General features: G+C 33.4%; 1 protein-coding gene across 1 annotated transcript in view; it reads left to right on the forward strand.

Moving 5' to 3' along the window:
- Positions 1-14,952, forward strand: part of SNTG1 (syntrophin gamma 1) — a 747,297-nt gene that overhangs the window by 352,065 nt on the left and 380,280 nt on the right. The window contains exon 11 of the mRNA XM_042782475.1: positions 1,386-1,424. Within this exon, the coding sequence (XP_042638409.1) occupies positions 1,386-1,424 (39 nt within the window). The remainder of the gene's footprint in view (positions 1-1,385; positions 1,425-14,952) is intronic.

Raw genomic sequence — 14,952 nt, forward strand, 5'->3', positions numbered from 1 at the left:
ATTGAATTGAATTTTTTTTAAACATTTTATTGTATTTTTGGAGAAAATATACACAACAAAACAAGTTCTCATTCAATAATTTCTACACATATTTCTCAGTGGCATTAGTTATATTCTTCCCAATGTGTCAGCATTCTCATTATTTTAATTCTAGTAGTTCTATTCCCACTAACTTAGTATCACTATCCCCTAACCTTCTCATCCATACTTTAGAGTAACTGTTGATCACGTGGTCTCATATAGATAATTTCTGTCAAAGAGCATACTACTCAAAGATGAAATTTCATTAAATGATCTTTTATTTTACATTTTCCAGTAGGACAAAACAGAGATTTAAAAAAAAAAAAAAGTACAAGGGAAATAAAATAATTAAAAAAATGTTTATTCATAAGAGAAAATTAGTCTGATAAAAATCACTTAGTCTAATGTAAATAATTTAATCTGGTATAATATTCTACCAAAAGTCTTAGTATTGTTTAACTTTCTCAAGAAACCCAGTGGAAATAATAATTGGTTTTCATTAGCAAATGTACTGTTGAACAATAACATTGTATATTGTAGGATAATTTTTCCACGCATGATGTTTGTATTCATTTGGTTTTTAAAGCTTGTTTGCATGGCATTCTACAGATGAATGCGTTCTTTGAAAAATTATTTTAATTCTAATAAAATATTATTGATTAAATTGGAAGCCCGGCGGTTCAAACCACCAGCCACTCCTCAGAAAGAAGGTTGGGCAATCTACTTCAGTAGCGATACTGTCTTGGAAACCCAAGGAGGGTTCACTATGAGTCGGGTCCGATTTGATGGCACATAACAACAAGCAAATATTTTATTTTATTTGGAATCCTGACAGAAAATATTTTAACACAGATGCTTTATCATCCATTGCTTGAATTTTCTGTTTCTCCTGGTCTCCTGAGTGACAAAATAAGTAGGGTATAATATGATTTCTAAAGAAATTAGAAAAAAAAAAAAAAAAAACCTTCAGAAAAATCATACTCTGTATTCTTCACAGAAGGTCACTTCTTGTATGATAACACAAGCTTTAGATTTTTCACAAACAAGCACATGATTAGATAAAAATCTTTTTATAAATGTTAACATACAAAATTTCAGCTAACAAGTGTTCATAATAAGTATTTTATATTTTACAATTTCTGTATGTCAAGATTATATATATGTATATATACTACACTGCATAGAGCATATGGAGTACAGAATATAGGCTATCAATTATTGAATATATGTGATTCAATAGTGAACTAACGTATACTGAATATTAATTCACTATAAGATAGATTCTCACAAATATACTTGGTTTCTGTGGTAATTTAAAACTTTTGTTCTCACATTTGTTATTTATGTATTTATTATCATTACAGATTAAAAAAATCAACAGAAATTTTCCTGTAAACCAGCAGGTAAGATTGAGAAGTACTTGAAATCTGATTTGTGTATTTCTTTAAACTTATCTATTATAGAATATAATATTGATGACAAATGATTTTTATGTGAAAATTACTATATTACTGTTTTCTATCTGAAGAAAAGTATGTAATTTAATATACTTCTTTCATACTGTGTAAAATACATTTTCCTAACTTACATTAAAGAAAAAATATTTTTCAAAAAGTTTTTTACAAAGAAATTGTCAATTTTTTTGATAAATTAATTATATTGATTTGGACTCAATGTGAAAAACTTTGAGAGCTGCATACATGTTATAATTTTGCTTAATCTCAACATTTAAGAGACTGGTGTTTATTTGATCTAAAAATTAATAGCATTTTCAACTATGCAAACCTACAGGATAATGTAGAATCTGCAAAACACCACATAACATGGATAAATTTGGAGGATATTTTGCTGAGTAAAATAAGTAAATCACAGAAGGATAATTATTGTATTGATCCATTATTGTAAAAGTCAAGGAAAGTTTTATATATGGAAGCAAATTTTCTTTGCTGGTTACCAGATGTGGGAGTGGAGGGGAGGGAACACTGCTAGATGGGTAGAGGCAAGTATTGATTTGGGTGAAGGAAAAGACAATGTACCAAATGTGAGTTATTAACCTAGTGGCATTGACAAAGAGGAAGACATAGAGAGGTGCACGGGAGATACAGACAACAAAGATGAACCCTTTTGCACATGCTAATGCATTGTTAGTGATGCCAAACATTGATGTATGGTTGGATAGATGGGTGGAGAGGCTGAATGATTAGGTATGTCTATGCAGGGGGGAGTATACCCGTGGCCATGTATAGGATTGGCAGACAATGTTTTTAAAAGTGTACTTGTATGTTCTACAAGAATTTCCATGTATATAATAGCTCTAGCGACATAGTGCCTAAAGCATTTGACTGTTAACCAGAAGCCTGGCAGTTCAAACCCACCAGCTACTCCTCACAAGGAAGACTGGGAAATCTACTTCTGTAGAGATATCGCCTCAGAAAGAAACTCAAGGAGGGGTCACTATGAGTCAGAAATGACTTGATAGCAGTGAGGTTGTGTTTGTGTGTGTGTGTGTGTGTTTAGTAGAGCTGACAAGGGACAAGGTTGTAGTCACATCTTGGCCAAAGCCAGCTACCTTGAGAGAATGAGTAGTTAGACTTGTAGGCTTAGGACCATGGTCACAGGGGACATCAAGTTCAATTGGCATACATACGACACAAAAACATTGTTCTACATCCTACTTTGGCAATCAGTGCCTGGGTTCTTAAAAACTTGCAAGCAGCCATCTAGATGCAATGCTGTGTCTCTCCTCATCCAGAACAAAGAAGAATGAAGAAAAACAAAGAAACATGGAAACAATTAGTCCAAGGGACTGGTACACCATGTGATCCTCAGCCTATATGACTAGAGACCAGAAGACCTAGATGGTGCCTGGCTACCAGTTTCAACAACTCAGAGGGAGATCTATGTAGAAAATCCTAGGTAGAGTGGGAGAACAATGTGGAACAAAACTCAAAATTATATATACATATATATAAAGGGACCAGGTTTGCTGGTCTGATAGAGCCTGGTGGAACCCCTGAGACTATGGCCCCTATCTGCCCTTCAGGTCTGGAACTGAAACTACTCCTGTGGCTTCCAACCAAACAAAAGACAGGCATGTGAACTGAACATTTACATTAACTAGACACACTCCTTGGAGAAATCAGTCATGGAAGAATAGAAGGGTTGTGTGTTTATAGGTAGACAGCTCAGGGGCAGGAATGCATGGGATGGAAGGACACTAGGAAGAGGTAACTATGGGAAGAAAGTGGGAGGAGAACTGTGGCATTGTGGGAAATTGCAGTCAATGTCATGAGAAAAAGTGTATATGAACTGCTGTATGGAAAATAAATATTCTCTGTAAACTTTCACCCAAATCACAATAAAAATAAAAATAAAAAATGGTGTTTTCAAAATTTGTTGACTATTTCAAATGAGTATAATTTGCTGTAAGGAATGAATAACTGATTAATCAAACAAGTAATTTATTTCACACTGATTCTGCTTATAATTGTGTTATGGTAGACTTTAATATTAATTTCTTAAACATAAAAACACAGATTTAATTGAATGAGACTCATTTGTTTGACTCATGCAGAGTGTCAGCACATAAGACCTATAATATAGTGAAATAGTGAGGCACAGATTTCTCCTACTCTTGGCATTAATGTCAATTCACAACAATTCATCAAATTCTGAATATAATATAGCTTGTATAAATTGTACATTACTCACATCATTAATTTCAATGGTAAAATTTTTAAATGCTCTTCATCTTACTCTATTTTCTTATTTAAACCACAGTTCTTTATTTGTAATATTTGAATAAGTGAAACTATATTACACATTTATTTTGAAGATAAAATGATAATACATACAAAGTACTTAATATATGCTATTATCATCATAATATTACTAAATTTTTAAAGCTGATTTTAGAATGCATAATTTATATTCTTGTAATTTTTTTAAAATAATAAACGATGCTAAGATGCTCAGAATAGTCCATAAAGCCATATGTAACTGAAAGAAATAGTAATCATCTCCTTCAAAGCTCACTGTATTCAAGATGCTCTGCATTAAGCTTCATCCCTAGGCATTCCCAGCCTCCTGCTTTGAGACCCTTCCTCAGGAGCCAAATTGATAATTTAGATAGATGTAGAGATTGGGGCATCTCAGAAGGAAGGTTAGGCAATCTACTTCCGTAGTGATACCAACTTGGAAACCCAAGGAGAGGTCAATATGAGTCGGATCCAACTTGACGGCAGTGAGTTTGGTTGAGATTGGGGGGATATTTATGTCCAGGCACATTCTGCAACAAGCTGTAGTTTTATTTAAGGACTTTACTTAAAATGCAGATACCAAGGCTCTAGCCCAGAACTTGTGAGTCTGTCAGTCAGGGATGATACATGTGAAACTTTCTTCATAACTCATATCCCAAATTATTCTGATGCCAGTAACATACTGGCAACATGCTGAGAAATGTTCATTTCTAAGCACCCTAAAACAGAAAATTTCACAAATGTGTTATTATTCAGGTAGAAGGAAGCATTAGCCATGAATAAGGCTGTGAGGGGTTCTTCCTTAAATACAGGCTCTTTAATAGTCAGATATATCAAAACAGTCACCTATTATTTCTAGGAATTCTTAACAACAATATAAATGAATAAATGTGCTTTTGATTCAAGAATGAATCTATTATTTATATCACAGTATACTCCCTTGATCTTTCTAACGTCAGCATATGGAGTATAAATAATCATTTTTAGCCCTGATAACCACACCACTATCATTCACTTAAGATGACAACTATATCTGCATTTCCTACATATTCAGTTTAGTGACTTGTATACTCTTTGCCAGATCTGCATTTATCAAGGTAATACTGAGTGAGGTAAGTAAGGAAAATGAAAAACAAAAACATATAGAATAAGTAATAGTAAAAACCACTTTAATATTCTAGCACACTTGATTTTAGCAAGTTCATTAAATTCACATATAATAAATATATCTGTTCATTAATATTCATCATTTTTTATTTTGCTATTTTTTTGTTGTTGCTAGTGTTGTGTGTTTCAGTCAATTCTGACTCATAGAGACTCTTAATGGCAGGCTAAAATTTTACCATAGAGTTTCTGAAACTGAATATTTTATTGGAGCAGATTACCAGGTCTTTTCTCCCCTTACTCATTTAATATAATTAATTATACTGAAATTTTATTTCAAATACTTAGCATGCTATTTATAATTAATTCTTTATGGTTTTAAATAGATAGATAGATAAAACCCCTTGAATGCTGAGAGTAGATTTTTTTCCCTCATTATTTCCATCGTATAAATGAAAAACTACAGGCAATTGGACTAGTTTTAGTGTAACATTCATCTATATGCCTTATAGGAAAAGCTGACCTGCACCTTCACTGATTATTAAAAACTGAGCTACTTTAAGGAGAGGAAATTAAAACATAAATATAAACCCATTTGCCATTCAGATTTACAATTTCTTTAGATTAAATCATATTGAGCTTCTCTCATCTTAATTTGATTTTCATTTAGAGTTCTCTGTTGCTTAGGTTACATATACATATGTGCATGCATATATTTATATACATGCATATGTTCAAATATATGTAAATATTCAAGTATTTAAAGGTCATTGGGAAAGATACAGTGAAGAATAAGCCCCCTCATAGTCCTGATGTTCTAGGTACCAAGAAAGAAAAAAAAAAAAAAATCACTCAAGATGCATTGGAACAGAACATCTGCTTCTTTTAGATTTGGATTTTGAATTTGTATCACCCAGGTGAGACAGCTATCTAAGTCTAAGAAATTGAAATAAAAACAAAAATACTCAGTCTGTCACTGAAGTGAGCCTTTACTGTCCAGAAGGTATCAAAGTTAGAGACCAGTTCTAGGATGTGCTCCCACAGGCCATAGTGCCTAAGATCTTCAGTAAACCACTTCCACTGATAGGAAGATGTTTTATTTGGAAACTATAATCCATATGAGGAAATAAGCCCTTATAAGGGAAAATCAAATCTAGAAATAAAAAGTAAGCCATATATATATGTATTTTTTTTTTCATTTTACTTCTTTACACTCATTTGCCTGTGTTTATTATTAAATTATTCAAGAAAAAATAATAAATTATGACTCTACAGTACCCAGATTAGATTATCAAAAAGCATACATCTGTTTTTTCTCTTATGAATTATCAAAAATAAACACTTTAACAAATAACATTGACTAAAACAGATAAAAGGAGCTCTGGTGGTACAGTAATTAAGGCACTTGGTTACTAACCTTTCAAACCCACCAGCCACTCTGTGAAAGAGAGATGAGGCAGTATGCTTCTGTAAAGATTTACAGCCTTGGAAGCCCAATCGGTGTTGCTATGAGTTAGAATTGACTCAGTGGCAGTAAATTTGTCTTGGTTTTGGGAGGGTAGGTAGAGGGTGATGCATTGTCCCTGCATAGAAATGTGTTACAATGAAGATTTTAAGAAACAAATTGGGAATATACATCAAATTTAAAATATATCTCTTGGATTTACTAATGATAAGTGAAATTTGTAGGAAAAGTGACAGAAAGAGATAGACAGATAAAGAGACAGAGAGAGAGAAAAAGAGAGAGACAAAGACAAGAAAGACACACAGAAACACACAGGTAAGAGATAAGAGAGACAAAGACAGACAGAGAGAAACAGACAGAGAGAGCCCTGCTGGTGCAGTGGTTAAGTGCTCAGCTGCTAAATGGAAAGCTAGAGGTTCAAACCTAACAGTAGTTCTGCAGGAGAAAGATATGGAAATCTGCTCCCTAAAGATTCAGTGTTTGAAACCCTGTTAAAACGAACAAATCTATCTTGGAGAAAGTACAGCCAGAATGCTCCTTAGAAGTAAGAATGGCCAGATTTGTCTCACCTGCTTTGGTCATGCTTTCAGGACAGACCAGTCCCTAGAGAAGGATATCATGCTTGGTAGAGAGTCAGTGAAATAGGGGAAGATCCTCAATGAGATGGATTGACACAGTGGCTGTTATGATGGGCTCAAGCATGGCAAATTTTGTAAGGATGATACAGGACTGGGCAGTGTTTCCTTCTGCTGTACATAGGGTGCCTATTAGTTGAAACTGACTTGATGGCATCTAACAAAAACAACAAACTTGTTGTTGTTATTTGCCGTCGAGTCGGCCCCGACTCATAGCGACCCCTCCTTGGGTTTCCGAGGCAGTATCACTACGGAAGTAGGATTGCCCAACCTTCCTTCCAAGGAGTGGCTGATGGGTTTGAACCGCCAGCCTTCTGGTTAGCAGTCAAGTGCCTTCGCACCAGAGTTCTCCAACAAACTTATAAACAAACAAACAAAAAAAAAAAAACACCATTGAGTTGATTCCAACTTATAACAACACCCATTGAATTTTCAAGGAAGTAAACCTTTACAGTATATTGTCCCATATTCCTTCCACAGAGGGGCTGGTGGATTTGAGCTGTTATCTGTCTGGTTAGCAGTCAAATGCCTTAGATATTGTGCCACCAGGGTGCCTTTATATTCCTTTAATCCTTTGTTGTTAAGTCAATTCAGACTCAGGGCAATCCCATAAGTTACTTAGTAGAACTGTTCCATAGGCCTTTCTTGGGTCTCATTTTATAGAAAAAAGATCACAGGACTATCTTCCATGGCATCACTGGTGGATTTTGAACCACCGATATTTTAGGTTACTAGTTCAGCACAAAATATGTCACTTGGACTTTTGTGAAAAATCTATGTATTTACTACTAAGGGAGCAAAATTAAGCCTGAATATGTTGTCTTTTACCATAAGTGGAAATTTCAGATAGTCCTAGAATAATTAGCAAAGGAACATACTAATTCTTGAGAAAGATGAATATAATCAAACCCACACAAAAAAATAAAAATAAAAATATGGATATATGTAAGAACAAAACATCTGTAATTCAGAAGATGCAATGACTACAGTATATACAATTAGAGAAAATCTGCAGTCATTAAAAGAATGTGCTAACTCTGTTTCTATGGAATAGAAGATTATGTACTAACATTTTTTAAGTGACAATTGTTGTTGTTGTTGATGTTGTTATGTCTTGTTGAGTTGACCCTAGCAAGGTTAATAACAGGAATAGGATGTGCCACTCTTTTTATTAAGACTTTGGAATAATTGGTACACATATTGCATAAGGAAAAAAAAAAATCTCAAGAAGATGCAAAGAATACTTTAAAAGTGATTGCATCTGGAGAGAGATATTACAGACAGAAGAGTCCTCTTCCACTGTGGGGATATTATTACCAAATCTCTGTATTTAAGTGCTATGTTCTTCCTTTATGAGCTCTTTCATTTCAGCTCCCAGTTCTATTGCTTGGTTCCCTACTCAATCCCTGCACCAACAAATTTCCATTATTTGTTATGTGCTTGAATGTTTATTGACTTTGTTGTTGTCATTATATATTATTTTGCAAGTGTATATATAAGAATTCAATCAATCTACCATATTTATTAGAAGTCCTTTGATTTTTCAGCCTTATTTAATGGATAACTGAAAAAATATATGTGCTTTCAATTTTTAAAATCCATTTCTCATTCTATGTGTGTTGTTGAATACCTTTCAGTGGCATTAGTTTAATCTGCTTATATACCTATATTTTTAAATTTTGATAATCTTTTATTTGCATCTTAGTTATTTTCTTATTTGTTTAATATGTTTTTTTTTTTGTTGTTATGTGCCATCGAGTTGGACCGGACTCATAGCGACCCCTCCTTGGGTTTCCAAGGCACTATCACTAAGGAAGTAAATTGCCCAACCTCCCCTCTGAGGAGTGGCTGGTGGCTTTGAACCACCAGCCTTCTGGTTAGCAGTCAAGTGCCTTAGACACTATGCTACCAGAGCTCCCTTTGTTTAATATAGATAGGTACTATACATTCAATACCTGAAGGAAATTTAATCTTTGTATTATACCCTAAATTAGCAATATTTTTTATGACTCAAATGATTTTTGTTTATTTAGACAGATTTTGTCCTTCCAAGATTATCTTAAAAAGTGGTTTATTTCTAACATTTTTTGTTTGTGTTTTTAAGTTTAAATAATTAAGGTATGTAGCTGTTGGCTTATATAGAGGAGATGAAGCTATGGGTTCCTATATGCATGTCTCTTTTATTGCAATTATCACACCATATATAATTCTGTATTTAATTACTGATCTGCTACATCCCCAACCCAAATTTAACTGTAAACTCTTTGAAGATAAGGATATCAACCTTTTTCTATCCTTAGGTCCTGTTACAATGTCTGACACAATGATTTTGATAGCAAACACAATGTAAAATTATTTGGAATTATCTTTAAATAAATGTAGTATATGTTCTGAGACATTCTTTTCTAACTTAACAACTTCCACTTTCCAAAACTATTAAGAGAATGAAAACATAAGACACAGACTAGGAGAAATATTTTCAAAAGACTTGCATCTAAAATATAGTTTTAAACCCTCAAAATTCAATAATATGAAAACAAAACAGGCAAAGATTTCAAAAACACTTTACCAAAGAAATAAACAGATACAAATAAGCACATGAAAAACATTTCCAATCTCATTAATTATTAGGGAAATGCAAATCAAAAGCACAATGAGATAATACTAGCTCATTGAATACCAAATAGCTCATTGACGACTATATGGCAGAACACTGTTCATATTAATTATTAGTTAAGAGATACTGTAACTCTCATATAATACTGGTATAAATCTAAAGTGGTACATTCCCTTTGGAAAACTGGCCAAAAGAAAAAAATAAAACAAACAAACAAACAAAAAAGCCTCACTGCTAGAGAGTCATTTCTGACTCACAGCCACCCCTCCTTGGGTGTCCAAGGTGGTATATCAATGGAAGTAGATTGCCAAATCTTCCTTCCAAGGAGTGGCTGGTAGATTTGAACCACCAGCTTTCTGGTTAGCAGTCAAATGCCTTAGGCACTATGCACAAAAGTTAAATGCATACTGACCACATTATCTAGCCATTCCAATCCTAAGTATTTACGTAAGAGAAAAGAAAGCATGCATCCAAAGACTTGTTCAGGAACTCCCATAACAGCTTTATGTGAAATATTCCCCAAGTGGAAACTATACAACTGTCCATCAGCAGGTTAATGGGTAAATACTCAGTGGTTTATCCATTGTGCCTAATTTCCTAATCTGCCAGGAATGTGTGGTGAGGTTTTCCAGCCCTCCGTTGGAGTTCTCGTTTCCAGGTTCAACCTGATAAATTTGTCACTTGTCCAACCATTGCCCTAAAAGGCACTACAATTTCACATTAGCAAAGCTATGGTATTTGCCCATTTGTCTCCTACCAAATTTACTGTTTTTAGTGAGAAAACATGAGTTTATGCTCCTCATCCCAAAACTGAATCTAACCCTCTGATACAAAAGCATTTCCTGCCCAATATTTGTTAATTGTATTCACTGACAATAACTGGTGGCAGTACAATCTGAGGCCCTAAGACGACAAACTTCCAATATTCTAATAAAAAAAAATTCTAACAGTGTTTGAAGAATAACATTTCTCAATTTGTTGTCTACCTTGAGTTGATTTCCCGATTTCTGAAATGTTATTTTGTGAAAATATTTTCCAGTTCTACATGTATATGTGGAGAGGGTTTGCCAACCATTTTGTGTCTCCTTGGGACTAACCATGTCTATTTTAAATATTTTATTCATTTTTGGTAGCAATATATACAACTTAAATGCTCTTTTGTATTATAAAGTTCTTGATAGATAAGAGACAACAAAAAATAAGCCTGGTAATCAGAAGGAAATAAAATAAAGGTTCTATTTACAAAAACATCAAGATAGTTTTGAAAATTCATGTGATATTTATTATCATTGGTATGGTAGTGCCTAGGTGTGATGAGGGAAGGGAAGGGAGCTGTTATAGAATCATTAAAGGGTAGGTATGGAAGAAAGACTGGATGTTCCACATCCAAAAATGAGCTAATGAAAACCCTAAGAATCACCACAGTCCTATCTGCTACTGGTCATAGGGATGGCTAATAACAGGACAAAAATTAGTTCCCTTGTTCACTAAGAGCTGTGGGCAATTCCATGGCAGCTCACAACAATAACAGCAAGTGCTTCAAGTGAGATACCAAGGTGAGAATGCTTTTTAGTGTCCCTTGGCTTCTGAAAGGATCATCACATAAATCTATCCTAATGTCTTTTCTCCTATTTTATAAGAGGACACTCAGAAGTGATTAGGATGAGGAGCCATTCTATCCAAGTATGACTTCCTTAATTTATTGATAATATTTTCAAAGAAAAAATATTATTTCCCCAATCAAGATCACATTCTACTGGGTTAGGAATTCACTATATCTTTGTGCAGCACACAATTCAATACATAACAGTATGTTTCATATAAATAAGAAAATTTATTCTATAATTATAATTTTTAATCATGGAATGGAGCACTCAATGTGTATTTTATAAATACCGAATTTGTATTGATAGCTTAACAAAATTGACCAAATCTAGATGTTCTGACTTATAAATACCATCATAGGGAAATACTTTCTTATGAAATTGAAAATAAGATTTTATTTTTGTATTATTTTCACTTCAGAGTAATTTCTCATTTGATTCATAGGTTCTTCCTCTGTGTGTGTGTGTGTGTGTGTCTATGTAAATAGTTTTGATCAGGACGCATTTAAGTTTTCTAAACTTATTGACCAACACTCTTTTGTCAATTGTTTGTACTGTTTTGGCTTTCATGTTTCTATGATGCTAGAAACTATGTCACTGGTATTTCAAATATCAGCAAGGTATACATCAGTGTTGTATCATTTCACCATACTTAGTCAATCTGTTTGCTGAGCAAATAATCTGAGAACTAGATTATGTGAAAAAGAATGTGCCATCACTATTGAATGCAATAACAACCTGCTGTATCAGATGCCACACCCTTGCTTGCTGAAAGTAAAAATGTGAAGTACTTTTTGATGAAGATCAAAGAATACAGATTTCAGTATGAATCACACCTCCACATAAAGAAAACAAAGATTCTCATAGCTGGTCCAATAAACAATGTCATTACAAATGGAGAAAAAATTGAAATTGTCAATGATTTCATTTTACTTGGATCCATGTAAGCAGCAGTCAAGATTGCATATTGCTTATATGCATATATTTAAACTGTTTTTATGATGTCTATAAGTTTTTCACTCCGAGTATCCCTGAAACTTAAGGAGAATGAGTATTTATTTTTTTTATATTTTACTTCATAACCCACACACATATGTGCATATATATTAATATCATAAATATATAATATATATAGTGATAATATATTTAGCTATAATTTATTAATATTAATGAATTTGGTAATGAGTAATAAATATATTAAAATGAATAATGTGATTATTTTATTTAATAAGTACATATTACATACATTTAAAATGTATAAAAATAAAAATACCTGTATATTACATATATTTTACAGAAATAAGAAAATCTAAATAGAATTATAATTTTTGTAACATTGAAATTCTTAAAGTTTTAAGTAAAATGTATGCACTTATATCTGAAATATAGAAAAGAAACATTCAATATGAAGCAGATTAATTATTTCCATATTAAAATGTATACAGTTCTCTTAGCACAATACAGATATGCCAGTTATAGTAGAAATGAATAAAGACATGATTTTCCTTCACCGAATATAGAAATAATTCTTGCTTACTTGTGGTTTTATCTTAAAAATAAAATTAGTAATCTAGTGGAAGAACTAAATTGTCAAGCTTCAAAGTTTATTCTGACAAACTGACATGTAAGAAAATGTCATAATAACACTTTAGTTAAGTTTAAAACTACTCAGTGACAAATGACACATATAAAAATTTGCAAATTCACTGCATAATTCTACCTACTGAGGCATGAGTATCACAGTTTGAACAACAGGTATGTTTATAGAAATGATTAAAATGGATGTGCTTGATATGTGTTTGTTTGAATGACTAAAATTGTAACTTTAAAAAAATAAAACTTAGATATCTTGTACTCTGTAAAATATTTTAGTTCATTACATTAACAAAATAAACAATAAATGCATTATGTATATTGAAGTGTGTGTAAAATATGGTAAAACAGTCATGATTATTTAATAAAAAAAAGCTTAAGACTTTTTTTCAGACTATGTTTCACTGAATAAGGTTCTCAGTGGTTAATTCTTTCAGAGGTTGACCACCACATCCTTTCCCTACTCTGGTTCCCTTCTCAACCTGTATGCTCCAATGAAACCTGTACACGATGGATGACCCTGCTGATGTTTGAAATACCAGTGGTATAACTTCCAGCATCACAACAACACGCAAGCCACCACACTACGACAAACTGACAGATGAGTGGTGATAACACAGCATCAGAATTGCAGAAAAATTCTTTAACTACCTGAGATATGCAGATGGCACAACCTTACTTGCTGAAAGTGAACAGCATAAAGCACTTACTGTGAAGATCAAAGGCTAAACCCTTCAGTATGGATTACACCTTCACATAAAGAAAACAAATATCATTACTGGAGTGATAGACAACATAATAAATGGAGAAAAGAGTGAAGTTGTCAAGGATTTCATTTTACTCCTATCCATAATCAATGCTCTGGTAGCATAGTTGCTAAGGCACTTTACTGTTAACCAGAAGGCTGGTGGTTCAAACCCACCAGCCACTCCTTGGAAGGCACGTTGGGCAATCTACTTCCATAGTGATATCGCCTCAGAAACCCAAGGAGTGATCGCTATGAGTCGGGTCCGACTCGACGGCACATAACAACAATAAACGATGCCAATGGAATCTGCCAAAGACCTCTCTGAAGTGTTAAAGAGCAAATATATATCACTTTAAAGACTAGAATTGCCTCATATGTATGTAAAAACTGGACAATAAAGAAAGAAAACTGAAGAATTGATGCAGTTGAATTATGCTATTGGCAAAGAATACTGAATTGTGGACTGCCATAAGATGAACAAGTCTGTCTTGGGAGAAGTATAGACAGAGTGGTCCTTAGAAATCAGAATGCTTCTCTCATAATTTTGTTATATTATCAGTAGGGGCCAATAGAATAAGAGCATGCTTGGTAAAGTAGAGAGTCAGCAGAAAGGAAGGAGACCCTAAACAAGATGGATAGATGTAATGGCTTCAACAATGGGCTCAAGCATAGCAACAACTGTGAGGATGGTGCAGGACTGGGCACTGTTTTGTTCTACTGTGTATAGGGTTGCTGTGAGTCAGAATCTGTTCAATGTCACCTAACTGCACAACAAGCCTTTTTGATAATGTAGTGCTTTACAATAATCAGAGTAGCATAACATACAAAGATTAATCTCTGAATATATATTAAACCCATTTAAGAAACTGTTTTTCTCTAGGAAAGGAAAAAAAAAATAAAAACAATATTTCGGAGTTAAATATTTAATATTCTATAATTAAATGTATAATAATATAAAGAAAACAAAAATCCTCACAACTGGACCAATGAGCAGCATCACAATAAATGGAGAGAAGATTGAGGTTGTCGAAGAATTCACATTGCTTGGTTCTACAATCAATGCCAATGGAAGCAGCAGTCAGGACATTAGACGATATGTAGCATTGGGAAAGTCAACTTCAAAGGAACTGTTTCAAGTGCTGAGGAGCAAGGATATCTCCTTGTTTTTATAGCATGCAGTTTTACAGGAGCAGATTGCTAGGTCTATCTTCCTGCAGATCAGCTGGGAGGTTCTAACCAGTGACCTTTCATTTACCAGCTAAACATTCAACTGTTGTGTCATCAGAACTCATTTTATTGATACATGGTTCCCAAAGTTTTTCACTCAATGTATATGATATCTCTTTACTTTTGATTTGATTGTGTGGATCATGACAAATTATGGACAACATTGAGAAGAATGGGAAT

This window comes from Orycteropus afer, unplaced genomic scaffold (assembly GCF_000298275.1).
Source record: "Orycteropus afer afer isolate SDZICR_OR568_19922 unplaced genomic scaffold, OryAfe1.0 scaffold00333, whole genome shotgun sequence".
Lineage (NCBI taxonomy): Eukaryota > Metazoa > Chordata > Mammalia > Tubulidentata > Orycteropodidae > Orycteropus > Orycteropus afer.